Source organism: Anastrepha ludens, chromosome 5 (genome assembly GCF_028408465.1).
Source record: "Anastrepha ludens isolate Willacy chromosome 5, idAnaLude1.1, whole genome shotgun sequence".
Taxonomy (NCBI): Eukaryota; Metazoa; Arthropoda; class Insecta; order Diptera; family Tephritidae; genus Anastrepha; species Anastrepha ludens.
The window spans coordinates 91,774,024-91,794,530 of NC_071501.1; the positions used below are offsets into that span (position 1 = coordinate 91,774,024).

At 38.9% G+C, this 20,507-nt stretch overlaps 1 protein-coding gene across 1 annotated transcript; it reads left to right on the forward strand.

Moving 5' to 3' along the window:
* Positions 1-371: 371 nt before the first annotated feature.
* On the forward strand, positions 372-1,535 carry LOC128864806 (uncharacterized). The gene has a single exon (XM_054104566.1). The coding sequence runs from the start codon at positions 372-374 to the stop codon at positions 1,533-1,535; it is 1,164 nt and encodes a 387-aa protein (XP_053960541.1).
* The last annotated feature ends 18,972 nt before the right edge of the window (positions 1,536-20,507 follow it).

The window sequence follows — 20,507 nt, forward strand, 5'->3', positions numbered from 1 at the left end:
CCCTCAACCCAAGGTGTAACGCGACCCGTGCCTATTAGGTGGGTTTGGCAGCCGGGGGATAAAACTAGGCTGTCTTTTAACGGAGCCCTCCTGATATCAGGCCGCTTCAGGTTGTAACGGTGGCCTTACCATGGTATGGGGCGCTGCCATGGCGGACCGTTTATTTCCCCTCCATCCTCATTGGTCACCGCACATGGCGACATGGGCAGCTCTTTGGAAGGGCAGGTGACCGTAAGAAACAGACAAATGAACAAACAACAAAAAACAAAAAATCGGATAACGCTACCAAATGGACAGACAAACAGACGGACAAACGGACTGACACACAGACAAAACGAACCGACAGTCGGACAGACAAGCGGACGGACCCAATGACAAAACGGACAGACAAACGAACGGACACAATCGAGCTGAGGAAGTTGGGAACTCCCTCAGAGGACGAGCTCTTGGCTTCCAGTCAAGAGACAGTTGATGACAAAGCTGTGGGCCACAGCACGCCATCAACTATAAATCAACCGATCACATCCGCTGATGCCAAGGGGCAAAAGCGTCAATACCCAAAAAAAGGCCCGTCTAGATATAAGCTTTACCAGCGGTCTCTAGCTATTCTCGGCAGAATAAGCAAAAATGAGGCCGAAGGTAAAACTCATCCCAAAGATGCGGCCGATAAGGCAAGGGGCCAAAAGGTGGTCGATGAGTACCTGGCGTTCCAGGCCACCCAGAAGGCAGAAGCCGTTAAACGCAATCGTTCGCAGGACGAGGGCTGTAAAACTGCGAAAAAGCACAAGACGTCTCACACTGCTCTGACGCCCAAACCAGCCAAACGCGCGTTTAACGAGGTGGCACGGGATCACCTGCAAACGGCGTTGGTGGACGAGTTAACGAACCGCGGTAAACCTGCGTTAGAAAGGTGGTCCGAAATCGAGGCACGGCTGTCTCGCATTGTCGTTGATCACGTCATGGCAAGCCCGGAGGGTCAAGTGCCAGGTTATGATTCAATGGAGGTGGTCCGTGGATACAGGGTGATCAAATGCGACGATCAGTTCTCTGTTGATTTCCTTCAAAACGCTATTAGCAAAATCCAGAGCGACTGGGAATGTTTGAGGCTCAAACTAATCCCAGCCAGTGAGATCCCAAGACGACCAAGGGCTCGTATCTGGATACCGAACATGGAGTTCGAAGCTAAGCAGTTAATACCATACCTGCAAGCACACAACCGCACTGTTCCAATGGATGACTGGAGTATCATCAAAGCGGAGGTTCCGCAAATGAACAGTGTGTCCTTCCTTCTCCAAATCTCGGAGGAGAGTATTGAGCCACTGGGAAAAGTGGACAACAAACTTCGGTTTGGCGTGAGAAAAGCGCATCTGAAGTTATTCCGTTCTGCAAATCCGGAGGATGAGCAGGACGAGGTTGACGACGCTAATGAGTTGCTCATGGGCATGCAACTGGAAGAAGCCGGGTCCACCCAAAACAATGGCGCTAATGAGCAGCATACGGGCATGCAGCTTGACGCCCCCAAAAACGACCAGTAAGTATGGGTCTTAAGGTTGTCCAGATCAATCTGCAGCACTCCAGGACTGCAACGGACAACCTAGCCGTTCTCCTATCGGAGGAGGACGTAGACATCGCACTGATACAGGAACCCAGAGTGCGGAGTACTGAGGTAAGCGGATTCTCTCTCAAAAACTACAACTTGTACTATAAGCGGACCCAGGGTAACCCCAGGGCATGTATTGTAGCAAAAAAACATCTAAATATATTTTTAATCCCATCCTAGAGCTCATCGGATGTGACGGTCATCGAAATGGAGGCTACTGACGGCGTCAGGATCAAAATTGCCTCCATCTACATGGCACACGACCAACCAGCACCACCTGACGAGGCTCGTAGGCTTGTGCTTGACTGCAAAAACAGTATCCTGCTACTAGGATGCGACGCCAATGCGAGGCATCCCCTATGGGGGAGTACCGAAACGAATGATCGAGGTGAGTCCCTATATGAATTTATCATCAATACTAACCTAACAGTATGTAACAGGGGTAATACCCCGACTTTCACCTTTCCAAGCACGGAAAGCTTTAGAGGATGGGCGGAAGTAATAGATGTTACATTACTGTCTGAAAATACTTCAGTGAGGGTAGAAAATTGGAGAGTCTCAAGCAAAAAGTCCTTTTCGGACCACAGCTGGATCCTCTACCACCTGGATCTTGAGGTAGATCCACCCTTACCATATCGAAACCCACTTAGAACAAATTGGAAACGGTTCAAAAATGTAGTAGGGAATAGGATAGGAAGGATTCCGATCCATCAAATCACTCTCGCAGAAAACATTGAGAGTAGGGTCACAACATTGGAAAAGACATTCAGTAGGGCCTACAAAACGTCATGTCCAATTAAATATAGCAAAAAATCCTATCCTCCTTGGTGGAGCAATGAGCTCTCAAAATTAAGGGAAGAAGCCAGATCAAATTTCAATCTCAGCTACTCAACAGGTAATTGGCAGTTGTATAGAGAAAGCCGGAGACAATACAAGAAGGCAATCAGGGCCGCCAAGAAAGAGAGCTGGAGAGATTTCTGTTCTTCTATCGAATCTACCAGAGATTCTGCGAGACTTAGCCGTATTCTGTCCAAGGACCATTCAATGGCTTCTTGGGTCAAGAGGCCGGATGGCACTTGGACTTCTACGGCGGAAGAGTCTCTAGAACTTCTTTTAGATACACATTTTCCGGGATGTAGCACCCATGACAGTGATGCTGGGAGAATCCGGCGGAGCCGATATGACCCACAGCATCTTGTCGATGTAATAGTTACGAAAGAGAAGGTTGCATGGGCAATCAAATCATTCTCACCTTTCAAATCTCCAAGCCCTGATGGGATCTTTCCTAAGATGTTACAGGAAACTCTTGATAGTATTCTACCATGGCTAATGGAAATTTTCAAAGCGTGTCTAAATCTAGGTTATATTCCAAACAGCTGGAAACTTGTTAGGGTCGTCTTCATACCAAAGGCAGGCAGAAGAGGACATGAATCAGCGAAGGACTTTAGGCCGATCAGTTTGTCGTCCTTCCTTGTTAAAACTTTGGAACGGCTTTTAGATATGCACATTAGAAGTTCGCTGGAGAGCTTTAGTATATCAACTGCACAACATGCTTACCTCAAAGGCAAATCGACGGAGACAGCGCTTCACGAGGTAATCCGAACAATAGAGGGGTCTCTAGTAAACAAACAGTATACGATGGCAGCTTTTCTTGACATAGAGGGCGCATTTAATAACGTTAGCACGAATGCTATCCAACGGGCGTTAATAGACTTAGGGGTGGAAAATTGTATCACCAATTGGATCATCTCTATGCTAGAAACCAGGATCATTAGAGCTAATATGGGTAACATCAACATAACTAAGAGAGTCCACAGGGGTACTCCACAGGGGGGAGTACTATCTCCACTTCTTTGGTTATGTGTGATTAGCAAAATCCTAATAAAACTTAATAGAGGAGCGGTAAAAGCGGTGGCGTACGCTGATGATGTGGTGCTAATGGCGTCAGGACTGTGTCCTAATACGATCAGTGGGATCATTCAAAGGGCGTTAGGCGAGCTTAATCCTTGGGCAACAGGCTGTGGCTTAAGTTTCTTCTTCTTAATTGGCGCTATAACCGCTTACGCGATTTTGGCCGAGTTTAACGAAGCGCGCCAGTCGTTTCTTTCTCGTGCTAACCGGCGCCAGTTGGACACACCAAGTGAAGCCAAGTCCTTCTCCACCTGATCTTTCCAACGCAGAGGAGGCCGCCCTCTTCCTCTGCTACCACCAGCTGGTACCGCATCGAATACTTTCAAAGCCGGAGCGTTTGTATCCATTCGGACGACATGACCCAGCCAACGTAGCCGCTGGATCTTTATTCGCTGCGCTATGTCTATGTCGTCGTAAAGCTCATACAGCTCATCGTTCCATCGTCTGCGATATTCGCTGTTGCCAACGTGCAAAGGTCCAAAAATCTTACGCAGAATCTTTCTCTCGAACACTCCAAGCGTCGCTTCATCGGATGTTGTCATCGTCCAAGCTTCTGCGCCATACGTTAGGACGGGCATGATGAGAGTCTTGTAGAGTGTTAGTTTTGTTCGTCGAGAGAGGACTTTACTACTCAATTGCCTACTTAGTCCAAAGTAGCACTTGTTGGCAAGAGAGATTCTACGTTGGATTTCAAGGCTGACATTGTTATCGGTGTTAATGCTGGTTCCTAAATAGACGAAGTCTTTTACAACCTCAAAATTATAACTGTCAACAGTGACGTGGGTGCCGATACGCGAGTGCGCCGACTGTTTGTTTGAAGACAGGAGGTACTTCGTTTTGTCCTCGTTCACCACCAGACCCATTCGCTTTGCCTCTTTATCCAGTTTGGAGAAGGCAGAACTAACAGCGCGGTTGTTAAGGCCGATGATGTCAATATCATCGGCATACGCCAGCAATTGTACGCTCTTATAAAAAATTGTGCCTGAGCGATTAAGTTCTGCGGCTCGCACGATGCTCTCCAACATCAGGTTAAAGAAGTCACACGACAGGGAGTCACCCTGTCTGAAACCTCGTTTGGTATCAAACGGCTCGGAGAGGTCCTTTCCAATTCTGACGGCGCTGTTGGTGTTGAGCAACGTCATCTTACATAGCCGTATTAGTTTTGCGGGGATACCAAATTCAGACATCGCGGCATACAGGTAACTCCTTTCCGTACTGTCGAATGCAGCTTTGAAGTCGACGAAAAGATGGTGTGTGTCGATTCTCCTTTCATGGGTCTTTTCCAAGATTTGGCGTATTGAGAATATTTGGTCGATGGTAGACTTTCCAGGTCTGAAGCCACACTGATAAGGTCCAATCAGTTGGTTGACGGTGGGCTTCAGCCTTTCACACAATACGCTCGCTAGAACCTTATAGGCGATATTTAGAAGACTAATCCCGCGGTAATTGGCACAAATTGCAGGATCGCCCTTCTTATGGATTGGGCAGAGCACACTTAAATTCCAATCGGCAGGCATGCTTTCATCCGACCATATTTTGCATAGGAGCTGATGCATGCACCTTACCAGCTCCTCGCCGCCATGTTTGAATAGCTCAGCCGGCAGTCCGTCGGCGCCCGCGGCTTTGTTGTTCTTTAGCCGCGTTATCGCTATTCTCACCTCGTCATGATCGGGTAGCGGAACGACAATTCCGTCGTCAACGATTGGGGTATCGGGATCTTCACTTTCTCGGTGACATGCGCAGCTGTCACTGTTTAATAGGTTCGAGAAGTGTTCCCTCCATAATTTAAGATTGCTCTGTACGTCGGTCACCAGTTCGCCGTCTTTGTTCTTACAGGAAAACGCCCCGGTCTTAAAACCTTCTGTAAGCCGCCGAACTTTCTGGTAGACTTTTCGGGCGTTGTTCCTGTTGGCCAGCATCTCAAGCTCTTCGCACTCACGTATTTCGGCCTCTCGTTTCTTCTGTCGGATAATACGTCTCTCTTCCTTTTTCAGCTCTCTGTAGCGATCCCACATGGCTCGCGTTGCGCCCGATCGCAGCGTGGCTCTATAGGCGGCACCCTTTCTTTCTGCGGCAGCATGACATTCCTCGTCGTACCAATTGTTTTTTCGGGCTCGCCGGAATCCGATTTCTTCTTCGGCGGCGGTACGTAGAGAACGAGAAATGTTGCTCCATTGTTCGTGGATGCCGGTTTGTTGGGCAGTACTCTCTGAGAGCAGGAGTGAGAGTCGAGTGGCGAATCTTCTGGCTGTCTGTTGTGATTGCAGCTTTTCGAGGTCGAACATTCTTTGCGTAGGTAGATGCACGTTTTTTGCTGCACAGAGGCGCGTGCGCAGTTTGGCTGCAACAAGTCAATGTTGGGTCCTCGGATCGTACGTACATCTAATACACTAGAAGCGTGTCTTCCATCTATCACAACATGATCGATCTGGTTTCGCGTTTTTCGATCAGGGGACAGCCAGGTAGCTTGGTGTATCTTTTTATGCTGGAATCTGGTGCTGCAGACTACCATGTTTCGGGCCCCGGCGAAGTCGATCAGCCTCTGTCCGTTACCGGATGTTTCGTTGTGTAGGCTGAATTTTCCGACTGTGGGACCAAAAATTCCCTCCTTGCCCACCCTGGCGTTGAAGTCGCCAAGCACGATTTTTATGTCGTGGCGGGGGCAGCGCTCATAGGAACGTTCCAGGCGCTCATAGAAAGAATCTTTGGTCGCATCGTCCTTCTCTTCCGTCGGGGCGTGGGCGCAAATTAGCGATATGTTAAAAAAACGGGCTTTGATGCGGATTGTTGCGAGACGCTCGTCCACCGGAGTGAACGACAGTACTTGGCGACGAAGTCTCTCTCCCACAACAAATCCGACACCGAATTTGCGCTCCTTTACATGGCAGCTGTAGTAGACGTCGCAAGGTCCTATGGTTTTCTTTCCTTGCCCCGTCCATCGCATCTCTTGGATGGCAGTGATGTCAGCCTTTGCTCTCACGAGGACATCAACCAGCCGGGCAGAGGCACGCTCCCCATTAAGGGACCGGACATTCCAGGTGCATGCCCTCAAATCATAGTCCTTAGTTCGTTTGCAGGGGTCGTCATCAGTATAGGGAGGTCTCATCCGAGGCTTTTTTAAAGTTTTCATTGGGGGCGATTTTTAAGTGGCGGGTCCCAAACCCAACGCACAACCAGCTATCCTGGAATGTTTCGCCTTCTCACTTTAGCTCACTCCCGAACGGGTGTTCGGAAGCTACCCAGAGGATACGTGGGCTAATCCCGGCCGTTGTGAGCTGCTTGAACCATATGTAGAAGAATCGTCCTGGCCACTCCCAAGTGAATGGCGATCAGTAACTTTCCCCACTTGCGTGGACTTCTACACATGGAACCATCCTGGCTTAAGTTTAAACCCGCGTAAAACAGAACTCATGCTCTTTACCACCAGATACAAGGTACCAAGCTTTACCCTACCAAATATTAATGGACAAACCCTCTCACTTTCACCCAGTGCAAAGTACTTAGGGGTAATTTTGGACTCCAAACTTAGCTGGAAATTAAACGTCGAAGAACGGGTAAGGAAAGCTGAAATTGCTCTATATGCCTGTAAACGTATGCTTGGAAGAAGATGGGGTCTTCAACCTAAGCATACATTATGGTTGTACAAGGCGGTTATACGACCAATTTTATCGTATGGTTCGGTAGTTTGGTGGAAAGCTCTAGGGAGAGATTACAACATCAAATTACTCGGCAGAATACAAAGATCAGCCTGTGCAATAACGGTCGGCGCAATCAGATCATGTCCTATCGAGGCTCTGAACGCACTGACACACGTTATTCCAATAGACCTACATATTAAGAAGACGGCAACCATGAGTGCGTTTAGGTTAAACGAAGCGGGCCGCTGGAAAGAAAACACTTATGGTCATGCCAGTCTACTATTGCGGCAAACTCAGTTAACCTCGGTGAGGACTGACTACATCGTCCCGACGGTAACATTCAATAGGAATTTTGCCACTCTCTTTCCATCTAAGGAAGAGTGGAATAAGGGATTCTCATTAAACAACTTCGACACTACAGTCTATACAGATGGTTCTAAAATGGATTGTGGTGTTGGAGCTGGTATATATTCTCATAGACTTAAAATTGAAAAATCTGTGCGCCTCCCCAATACCTGCAGTGTCTTTCAAGCGGAAGTACTGGCAATTGGGGAAGCTTGTAGGCTACTAATCACAGACTTCTCTTTTAAGAGCAATATCGCTATTCTCTCGGATAGCCAAGCTGCAATCCAGGCACTGGATTCAGCGACTACAACCTCAATGGTGGTGGAACAAAGTAGGAATAGCCTTTCCACCTTGAGCGAAAAACATAATGTTACCTTAATCTGGGTCCCAGGACATCGGAATATTGAAGGTAACGAAAAAGCAGATGAACTGGCAAGAGGGGGATCTGCCATGAATAACGCTCTTGCAGAACCGGTATTCACACCATTAGGCGCAGTCAAGAGTACAATTTCCCTAAAATACCTCCGAATGGCGGAGTGTAGATGGAGGGGCCAGACGAAATGCAAAATCAGCAGAACGTTATGGCCAACCTACAACCTTAAACAATCATCAATATTGTTAAACATGAAACGACGGGATGCCTGGAGACTAACGGCAGTCATAACTGGATTTTGGTCTGTCGGAGAACAGGCAGCCAAAATGGGCATCCCTCACAACACATACTGTCACAGTTGCAAACAACCGGAGAAAAAGGAAACAATCTTCCATTTCCTCTGTGAATGCCCTGCCCTATGGAAGGACAGAATGTTAACCCTGGGCAAACCGCTGTTCGAGGAGCTCGAACAACTGTCTGGCTTAGATGTCAACAACCTAATAAGGTTCCTGAACCGCACAGACTGGGTATAGTCATGCCGTAAATAACAAGTTGGTAAAGAGGATGTGGCAACAAAATGGTGCGGAAGCGCTAGTTGGATTCAGGATGAATCACCACTCTAACCAACCAACCAACCAGGGCAGTGAGGATGCAGTCTATTGTTAGACGCTTATATCCATAAAGAAGTTCCTAAAGGGCGAAGAAATTAATTTGATTATGAAGTCATCTAACATTTTGTTCCCATCACCGGGCTAATAATTGCCGAAAATTGATTTTGTATGTTTCAGAAAAAAACTGCATAAATCATAAATAACATAAATCTTTCTGAAAAGGAAACTTTAAACTTATTTCTCAAGGTTAAGGGGTAATACGCAGTTATGAAGCAAATAAAAGACGGGTTGTCAAGGATTTATCCTGAAGAAACTTCAGAATATTTTAATTTGAAAATTTTTGGCGGTTATAAAAGCATCCTTCAAGAACATTACAAAATTTTTTATTTATGAAAATGTTGATTATAGAGCGCGCTGCAGGCGATTTCTGGAACCTCCTTTAAAAAAAGACGATTTACGGTGTACATCGTAACTCAGGATTGGATTATCTGAAATCAAACAACCAAACAAATTTTGTTAATATATTAGATTATCTAGTAATTAATCGTTCGGCTAATCAAAATAGTGAATTTTCACAAAATGGCAGCTTTTTAAAGAAATGATTTCGATTTTTACGTTAAAATTTGGCCGTAAATTGATTATAAAATGGAAAATAAGTATCAGATTTACAAAAGGAACGATTAATTACTAGAAAATGTATCTTTAAAGATTGAGTTAAAACGGTTGACCGATCAAACAAGCCGTTTTCGAGATATCGTGTACACCGACTTGAAAAATGCCGTTTTGAAAAAAACACGTTTAAAGTTTCAATACCTACCTTAAAACGTGCCGAGGCATCTCTACATATTTAGGTATAACTCCGAAAGTATTGCTTAGATCTACTTCAAATTTCGTGCGTATACTTTTGAATATATGTACATTACAAAAATGCAATAAAAAAAAATCGATTTTTTTGAAAGTCATAACTGCGTATAACCCCTTAAGTTACATTTTAAGTTTGAAAATATTTTTCTTTCGTTTGATAGTCAAATAATCAGTTTAACCCACGTAGCAGCTCCAGAAAATAAACTTTGCTCAGTAGTGGCTTTGCTAACAGATGAAATTGTCGCACATGAGCGATTTCATGTCAGGTGGTTCAAGTATTTTGGATATGGCCTGTAACTTTTCTGAAAATGGATTTATTTGTAGCCTGACATATAATGTGTAAAAAGAAGTAAACTAAAAAAATTTTGGAAAAATCGTAGAACTTTTAGATTTATTCAAAATTGGAAATTTTGGAATGTGGATTATTAAGATCAAATACCTTCAGTGCTTTTTAACTTTATAAATTTTTTTTTGTTTAGGACTAAATTTAGTTTAAAAATCAATCTTTTGGGAAAACATTTGTATTTCTTTTTAAATTGTTGGAAAACATGTTCTTTTTTTTTAATTTGTGTATTGTATTTTGAGTATTTTTTTTTTGTTTTGAGGATCAAATACACCTACGAAATTAAAAAAAAAAAAATTTTTTTTAGCTGTTGCAAATACCTTTGATTTCTGTTTTGTTTTTAGTTTGTGGCAATTTTTTGGAAAATATTTGTTTTTTGTTTCAGTATCAAATACGCCTACGAAATTAAAAAAAAAAATGAATTTTTTTTAGTTGTTGGAAATAACTCTGATTTCTGTTTTGTAATATGTATTCAATTTTTGGGGAGCGATTTTTTATTTAAAATTTTTATTTTTTAGGAGAAAAATTAAAAAAAAAAATGGGAAACAATTTTGTTTAACGACTTTTGGTTTTTTTTTTTTTTTGTTTTGGTCATTTTGTGGCATTGTTGGGGAAAAAAGTTTGTTTTTCTGTTTCAATTTTAAAATATAGTTTCCGAAGAAATTGGAAAAAAATTTACTATATGTAAATTGGTTTTTTTTTCTCATTTATGGCAATATTTTGGGAAACTAAAAAATTTTTTCTTTTTTTAATTTTTCTCAGCTAATTTTTTTTCAGAAATTTGAAAAAACTTAACTTTTCTTAATTTTTGCGAAAATCGTTCTTGTTCTGCCATATTTGCCAATTTCTCTAAAGTAATTTTTGTCATTTGCAAACATTTTTTCCTTTTTAAATTTTTTATTTTATTTATTTTTTTTTTTTTTTTGCGAAAAGCGTTCTTGTTTTGCCATATGTGCCAATTTTTTTAAAGTAATTTTTGTCATTTGCAAAAATTTTTTCCTTTTTAGATTTTTTAAATTTTTTTTATTTTATTTTATTTTTTTTTGTTTTTCCTGGACATGCTGGAATCAAAGGCAACGAAGTTGCTGATGAACGTGCAAATAAAGCACGGATACAGCCATTACATTTCTTTAACCACCTCACTCCTAATGACCTACGGATGTATGCGTCAAACTACTTAGCCGGAAAACTCACGCATGATTGAGCCACATATCATCACTACTACATCTTGTTAAATTCTAGTGAATTGGTTATTTATAACTATTACTCTTACATATAAATAAATATTTTTTTTTTAAATTTTTTGAAAAACTAAAATGGAAAAAATTATACTGTTTTTCAGTGTTGGAAAAGTTTTCTTTTTTTTGCCATTTGCGGCAATGTTTTGGAAAAGAATTTTAAATTTCTTTTTAAATTTTTTTCAAATTTTAAAATTTCTTTTTTTAATTTTATAGAATTTTTTTTTCATAGTTTGGAAAACTTTTTTTCTGTAATTTGAGGCAAGTTTTTGGCAAAGGATTTTTAGTGTTGGGAAAAAACCTTTTTTGCCATTTGTGGCAAAATTTTTTCCTTTTTACATTTTTTTATTTTATTTTTTTTGACATTTTTTTAGAGAAAAACTAAAATGGAAAAAATTTTATTGTTTTTCAGTGTTGGGAAAGAACTTTTTTTTACCATTTGTGGCAATGTTTTGGAAAAGAATTTTAATTTTTTTGTAATCTAAAATTTTTTTTTTTTATTTTAGGATAAATTTTGCTTCTAATTGTTTGGAAAACTTTTTTTCTCTCATTTGTGGCAAGTTCTTGGCAAAGAATGGGTTTTCTTTCTTATTTTTTTTTTGTTTTAGTTAAAAAAACATTAGAAAAAATTAAAAAGAAAATACTTTTTTTTTTATTTAAAACTTATTTTTAATTTTTGAATAAATGTTTTACGCCATTTTTTTTCTATTTGAATTTTTTTTTTGAATTTACGTTTTTGTTAGAATAAAATATAGAAAGAAATGAATTGTAAAAAAATTTCATTTTTTTATTGTTGGGGGAAACGTTTTTTTTTTGCAATTTGTGGCAATGTTTTGGGAAACAATTTTATTTTTCTTTTTTAGTTTTTTGTAAGTGCTTTTTAGGACAAAATATAAATTGGAACAAAGTATTCCCTTTTGATTTTAATAGTTGGGAAAACCGCGTTTTTTGCAATTTGTGGCAATGGGTAAAATTTTGTTTAAAAAAAATGGTAACAAATTGTGCTTGTTTTATTTGTTCGTAAAAACGTTGTTTTTTCGGTAATTTGGCAATTTTCTGGTAAATATTTTTTTTATATTTTATATTTGCTTGTTTGTAGAAAAAAAATATAGGAAAAAAAATAATTAGAAAAAATGTTCATTTCCTTTTTTTTTAATTGTTTCAGATTTTTTTTTTTTCTTTGGTTATTGGATGAACGGACACTTTATGAGGCTTACACTTCGACCTCTACTCAGCACAGTACCTCATCCAGACCCAGTGCCTTAATTAAAATCTGGATAGAGCTGGGTTGGTTTGAGCGTATGTGCCTTTCTTCTGGCTGGAGTTGACCAAGATGTCTCAACCTTCTCTGCGCTATAGTGCTGCATTCGAGGAGAAGGTGCATTGGAGTTTGTTTTTTGTTTTTGGTATTCGTGGCAATGTTTTGTGTCACAATTTTATTCTCATTTGTAAAAAATATAAATATAAATCTAAAACTAAGCCACTGATAAACTGTATGTTTATATATTCAACTAATATGTTAGTGTATGCATGCACATATATTTGTTGTTATACTCCTTATTGCAGAGCTCAAACCTCATATCAATTTCCATGTATTTGGTTCTCCATTCTGCTCTTACTTTGGCTCTTCTGTTTTACCAGATTCTCTTGAAATTGTCCTTATGCCTCTATACACTTTGTGTTCCGCCATGGAAACTGTGTACTGTCACTCGACTGCCTTCATTCATTTCTTTCGGCTTGTTGTTAGAAATTTGATGAATTTTTCAACCATTGAATGCTTGAAGTTCTCTCTGCCTGTGTACGTATTTACTCGTGTTTTGCTGTGCGCTCTGGTTAGGCTTTTGTGTGCAATCCAGAAATCAAGGCACCTGGCGTATGTGAAACTCTTTTGTTTCGGCAAAAATCTGCTGAAATTCGAATCGGTGCGCACAGTTGGAGGAATGTGTGCGCATAAGTAAGTACCTGTGTGTGTTGAGAACAAGTTGAAGTGCTGCCGTTTAACGCACAATAAGGTTTTATGAACAGAGGAGAAGATGAAGTAGAGAAAACATTAATCTCAAGTAGATCAATAAGAATGAGGGAATTTAAGTAAGAGTAAGGATCAGAGAAAATAAAACATAGCAAACGAATGCCATTGATGAATGTAAAAATACATATGTATATGGACTTCCAAACTGAATTTAAAATCTTACTCAAAACAGTTTGAACTCTTCGGTAAATCGAGCAATCGAATTCAACCTAAGTATATCATAAAGTATATTCTACAATTCGCAGCAGACCTAAACGACAAGTGATAGAGATAGAATTCGCTCTTGCATTGATCTCCAGCAACATGGAGCCTGTAATCAGAATAACTGCGCTCTATGTCTAGTGTTTATGTATCGTACAATATACCATACGTTGAAACGATGTGCTATATAAGTTTTGTAGCGCTCATGCGTTAGAGCGACTAAGTTATGAAAGAATTTGTCTTATTATAGCGAAATAATCCGAAATTTACTCACCAAAGAAAGGCAGGCAAAGTAACTAAATAAAATAAAAACCAATTGTGTGCCGAGGCAACACTGAATAATTGGGATATCTTGCTTACTTGCTTATATAGCCTGATCAAGGACAACCCCTTACCGGATCAACGTCGACTGCAAAATGTCTCACTAGGCGTCTCTGCCTTGCGCGCACCTTCTCCAACTTGTCACACCAAGCTATGATAGGGTTCCCTCGACTTGGTCCTTCTATCAGAGACATGGTTTTCCACTACGGTGTTGTCCTCTAACTTGCCATCTCAACACCTTCTTTGCTGGAACTCCTGCATCCATACGCTCGATGTGGCCGAGCCAGTGCAAGCGTTGAATACTGATGCGCTTAACTATGTCCACATCGCCGTAGAGCTCGTGCTTCATTCGGCGGTAGTAGTTATCGCCAACACGAAGGGGGCCGAAGTCGAGTGATAAATTCTCAACTACTTATTTGCTTACTGAGACCATAGTAACACCTCTTAGCAAGCGGAATTCGTCGGTTTATTTCTAAGTATATCATTTGTTGTTGTGGCACTGGTGCCAAGATATATAAAGTCATTTTCAAAAGTATATTTATCCGCTGAAATGCTGTAACCAAAACGCCGTGTATCTTTGCTTGTGGACAGCATATAAATAGTTCGTCTTGGCCTCGTTAACTGCCAGACCCACTCTAGTTGACTTTCTTTCGATAGAGGTAAATGCAACGGTAACATCTTGCTGCAGCTCCCTATGATGTCAATGGCATCAGCATATGCAAGAAGCTGGACACTTTTGGTGAAAATAGTGCCATTTCGATGAACACCGGCTCTCCGCAGTACTCCTCCCATGAGGAAGTTGAAGAGGTCGGCCAATAGTAGAATTTCCTTTTCTGAAACCTCGCTCGGTATTACAAGGTTCAAAGAGGTATTTTCCTACCTTGATAGCGCTGGGCGTGTTGCTCAATGTCATTTTGCAAAGTCGAATTAGTTTTGAGGGAATACCGAACTCAGACACTGTGGCGTATAAGCGATCTCCAATCGGACTATCGAGAGCAGCCTTATAATCGCCAAAGAGAGGTTGCATTATGTTGTTACCTTTTTCAAGGGGTTTTCCAGGATTTGGCGTAGTGTGAAGATCTGGTCGATGGTGGACTCTCCAGGTCTAGAACCACACTGATATGGTCCAATCGCGCCCGACTGATCCCCTGGTAGTTGGGATAGGCGTCTCTTTAATTAGTATGCTAAGTAGTGAAGTGTTCTTCAATGCATAACAAAACATAATATGCCATAGCACAACATATCAGATCATAACACAGAACATAACTTAACATAAGATTACATAAAAATATAATATAACAGAGCAAAACATATCAGGACAAAACACATAACATAAAGTAAAATAAAAAATATAATATGACATAATAAAGCACATCAGAGCATAGCACATAACATAACGAAAATTACTACAACACATAATAACTCAAGTATAACATAGCATAACATAATATAAGATACAATTAAATATATACTATAGCATAGCATAACGAATTAGATCATAACAAAAAATTATGGTAACATAACATAAATTAAAATGCAATATAACATAGCAAACCATATCAGAACATAACACATTACATAACGTAACATACTGTAATATAAAAAATACAATATATATTAATATTCCATATCATAACGTTACATAACACAAAGTGACATAAGTTAACATAATAAACATAAAATAATATAGCAAATATAACCTAACGAGCATAACATACCATAACATAACATAGAATACAACGTAACTGAGCACAATATAACATTTCATTCCGAAATATCACAAAACTTAATCTAACATAACACAAATTAACATAATAAACATAACAAACATAAAAAAACTTAAAACACAAAGTAACTTAACATACTATAACATAACTTAACGTAACATAACATAGCACAGCATAGCACAACATATTTTTATAAAGCACTCCAAAGTTTCAGTATAATACTGGCAAGGTTAAAATCTCATTGAAATCCCATACTTATCGTGCTGAAATTCACGGACTAACAACGTAAAACAATTAATAAAAATTACCATCGCTATTCTAAGTCAAGGATCCCAACTTTACGAGCGAAAATTATTGAAAAGTCATCTATAGCCATCAAGTTTATTTTTGCTTTAATAGCCTTGCCTATTAATATTTTAAGTTTAGGGTCAGCAACAACCCCCATATACTTTGAGAGACTCCATTATGTCATATATTGTATGGATTTCTTGCCGGAGGGGTCACTAGGTCATATATAGTTTTCCGTTGAATAGAATGATCGACATGCTACAAGCAATGAAGTTTTCCAATGTGGACAGGTTGAGCTCTATTTTAGATCAAAATTTGATAAGCTTGACATCAGATGCGTAGCTCCAATAAGGTAATGTGACCAAGTGCTCGTGGTAATATTTGTAATACGAATTCCATACAAATTTATATGTATACTGCACTTTTAATCTATTTTAGCTTTTTTTCTCTTCTCGCACCCTAACAAGATCCACCTGATGCTGGAGCTCAAAGTTGATGGCCATAGACAACGTCGTGCGTTCGTTGATTGGCCTTCGAAGTGTTCGAAAGAAGCCTCACGTCGCGGTGGTGACGTGAATCTATTGAAAATTGGAACTCTCAGACCAATGCGCCAGTGAAAAGACGCAGCAGATATTCGCCATATAAATACCCTAAATGGGTTTTCTAAATAAAAAATGAATTTCCTTTAATTCCCTACATCCTGCTTGCTTTGTTCCATTTCAATATCCATCCGCCCTTATTAACAAGACCCCTTATGGCTGGTACATACAAATTTTTGGTATGCGAATCAACTCTTTAATATTTTTTACTGCCCACCTTGGATGCTTCGAAAGACACTCTTGTGCCATGCACGTGGCTCAAAAGTCAATACTCGTTGTGATGCCACAAAATATACATCTACAATTCTATAAAACTAGCTTACAAATCAAAAGCAATTTATAAAAAAAAAATGCAAAACATTGTCATCTACATTTGGCTGCAAGCCACATGTCCACACGCATACACATTTACACTTATCCTCCACAAACACTCTCTACTGTTGAAATTAGACAAAGGCAGAAAAATCCTAATCCTCTCAGACGTGTCCTTCATGGCCTGACGTTGCTCCTGCCCACCGTCAAAACAAAACGAAAATACGTATGTATGTGTGTGTATACTTGAGCGTATGTGTGTGTCAGGGTAGAAAAAAACTAGAGGTACTTGTAATTTGAAAAATGAGAAAAGTGTAATAGGAGAACGCGCACATGGCACACAAATTCACACACAGATAATTGCAAAAATAAAAAAAAATCAATTCAAATGGCGGCAGGTCAAAATCAGCAACTGGGTGCGTGCGCAATTACAAAAGAAGAAAAAATATGTATGTACATGGATATAATGAAAAATTGAGAATCTTGATATGGCACAAGCAAAATGCGAAATTGAAGGCATACAAATTAAAAAATAAAAAAAAAAACAGCAAACCATTGTTTTGGAACGACAGGTGATAAACGTCTTTTTTTCTCGCAGCAGCAGATAAAACTCTCGCTTATAGAAGATATGGAAGGTAGAAAAAATTGCTGCGTAGGTGTCCTTTGTGCGCATTGCTTGGCTATTTAGAAAAATTTTACTAAAAAATATGATGAGTTTTCTAAGAAATCGCCAGAGTAAAATCTTCATTTATATACTGTAAAGTTTTATTTCTGGGGGAAATTTTATTAGGCGTATATAAGGCGTGCGTTTACGTGGTCTGTCTGCCTGTTTGCCGGTGATTAACCTGTGAATATGAAAATGCAGTCCAACTTCATACTAATGTTCGTAGCGACACTTCAATCGATTTGCAAAAGGATGTACGCTTGCGCTTCGCTAGAGCAGTATTTTGCACTGATTTTTTTATTCATTTTTCACTGGTTCGGTGAATGTATCTGCATATAACTGGAAAAGTTATGGGAGTTCCACTATGAAACTTTCAGAGATTACTGACCATATCAATGAAAAAAATAAGATTTTTTTTAATTCAAATTACAAATATTACAACTTTCCGATATTAAAAACAAAGAAAATGAAAATGAAAGGATGAAACTCTCAGGGATTACTCCTTAACAATATATTGTATTTTTTTTAAATTAGAATTTAAAAATTACAAATTTCAATAACACAAGAAATTTTTTTTAAATGTACAAACAAAAAACATCTCAAAAAGTTAAAAACGAAAATGAATTTTTTTTCTCAAAAAAACAAAAATGAAATTTTTTCGAAAAAAATTGTTCAAAAAGTAGTTAACATTGATTTTTCACCACCCCGTACGAATTTCAATACAACTCGAAAATGTATGGGAGTCCCTTCCTGAAATGTTCAGGGATTATTGATAATAGTAATGAAAAAGATAAGAAAACAATGTTTTTTATTACAATAATTAAAATTGAAAGCCTTCACACCTAAATTCTTTGGCAAAATTTTTCACGTTGTTGAGTAACAGAGGCCCAATTGCTGCGAACGGCGACGAATCGATAATTGATGGTCATCATTAGCACTGGCCGATACAGCTGCGATATTTTCTTCAGTTCGCACTGTACGTAAGCGTGTTGGTGATTTGATGTCCAATAATGTAAATTTGGTTCTAAATTTAGTCACAATTCACAATAGTTCGAATAGCCGCTTCAGTGGGTCGATTGAACTGACCATAAAATGGAAGAAGCGCGCGATAAACTTTCTTAACAGAACACGCATTTTTATAATACAATTCAATGATTCGCAAGCTTTGTTCGTTTGTAAGACGATTCATGGTTAAATTATAGACCAAACTGAAGATGTTTGACAGTGAAACAAAACACGAAACGTGCGTCAGCTGTTTAAACCAACTGTTTGAAAAGCTAATAGCTAAAAACTCACCCTTTCTTTATTTGAATGTAACTCGAAATTTTACGGGACTTTCAATATAAAACTTTCAGGGATTACAGAACTCATTAACGAAAAAACGAAAATTATAATTAAAGAAATTTGAGGACTGCTTTTCATAAATGACATAAAAAAGGATTTCTCCAAAAAATGGAACACAAAAAAAAATTGTATATAAATATAAAAAAAAAATGTATGCAAAAATTTTTTTCTAATTTTTTTTATCCTGAAAACAACCAAAATCGAAAAACTCAAAAAACATAGGAGGAACTTTTAACTATGGGGGGGCGTTTTTAAAACTGACAAAAACACATTTCTTCCCCAAAAATTTATAACGAAAAAAAAATTTTTTTGCAAAGTATTCAATAAAAATAATTTAATTAATGCAAAAAATATTTTTTGAAAAAGCATATTTTATTCTAAAAAAAAACATCGGAGAAATTTTGAACTCTGGTATCTGAGAAGGCGTGCTTTTAAAACTTTTTTTACCAAACATTTTTAACAAAATTTTTTTTTCTAAACTTTTTTCCCTAAACATTTTCAACAAAAAAAATTTTATTTTACAAAACTTTTTTGCTCTATCAATTTTCAACTAAAAAATAAACAAAATTAAAAAAAAAAATTGTGGAAAATAAATATTTTTCATAAAAATTCAAAAAAAAAATACCTAAAATATTATCAAAATCAAAAAAAATATTTTAAAAATTAAAAAACGCACCGATAGTATTGTCAAGCTCAGAAAAAAATTATAAAACAAAAAATTGGAGAAACTTTTAACTCTGGTATCTGAGAGGTGCTTTTAAAACTGGCAAAAAAAAATTTTTTCGAAAAATTTTTATGCAAAAATTAATTTAAAAAAAAATTGTTTCCCCAGAAATTTTCATAAAAAATATATTGTATTTCATTCGAAAAATTACGAAAAAGCACCGAAAATACTGTCAAAACTGAAAACATTTAAGAAAGTTTCGGGGAAACTTTTAACTGTGGTCTCAACTGTTTCGATTTTCTCGAAATAAATAAAGATTTTCAGAAATACCCACTTTTACTCTCTAACTTCAATATTTTGTAATGAAGTGTACAGGAAATATCGACATAAATGATTAAGCTATTATCGCGTCATTCAAGAAGAAGAAAAAGTATCACAAATGTCTGGTGTACAATTTTTTCTTATTTTCACTTTGATGACCTAGTAAAAGTAAGAAAAATTTTTTTCCACCCTTTACAATCGGAGGTTCGCCATTGCCTGCCGAGGGGCGACCGCTATTAGAAAAAACTTTTTCTTTTAATAGGACTATGAATAAGTTCGTGCGGTTTTTTTTGAAATTTGAAACTTTATTGACGTAAAATGGTTACAAATTTAATATTCAAAATATTGTCCATCGCTTACTACTACTTTTTCCCATCTTTCTGGCAATTCACGGATTCCCTTTGTGAAAAATTCGGTCGGTTTTGCCGCAATCCACGAATCGATCCATTTTTTGACTTCATCGTAATTACGGAAGTGCTGGTCAGCCAGGCCATGTTGCATCGATCGGAAGAGATAGTAATCGGATGGCGCAAGGTCTGGACTATACGGCGGGTGGGGTAGGACATCCCATTTGAGCGTTTCTAAGTATGTTTTGACCACTTGTGCAACATGTGGCCGAGCATTGTCATGTTGCAAAATAACTTTGTCGTGTCTATCGGCGTATTGCGGCCGTTTTTCTCGCAGTGCTCGGCTCAAACGCATCAATTGTCGTCGGTAGACATCCCCCGTAATCGTTTCATTCGGTTTCAGTAGCTCATAATACACAACACCCAGCTGGTCCCACCAGATACACAGCATAACCTTCAGGCCATGAATATTCTGCGCCGACGTCGATGTTGAAGCATGGCCAGGGTATCCATACGTTGCCCGACGTTTTGGATTGTCGTAATGGACCCACTTTTCATCGCCAGTCACAATTCGATGCAAAAAACCCTTTCTTTTGTGCCGTTGAAGCAGTTGTTCGCATGCCATAAAACGGCGTTCAACGTCTCTTGGCTTCAATTCATACGGCACCCAATGGCCTACCTTTCGGATCATTCCCATGGCTTTTAAACGTTTGGAAATGGTTGATTGATCAACTCCCAAAGTTTTTGCAACCTCTTCTTGCGTTTGA

Excerpts from the sequence above, each read along its gene's own strand:
- LOC128864806 (XM_054104566.1), top strand. The coding sequence starts at position 372 with ATGACAAAACGGACAGACAAACGAACGGACACAATCGAGCTGAGGAAG.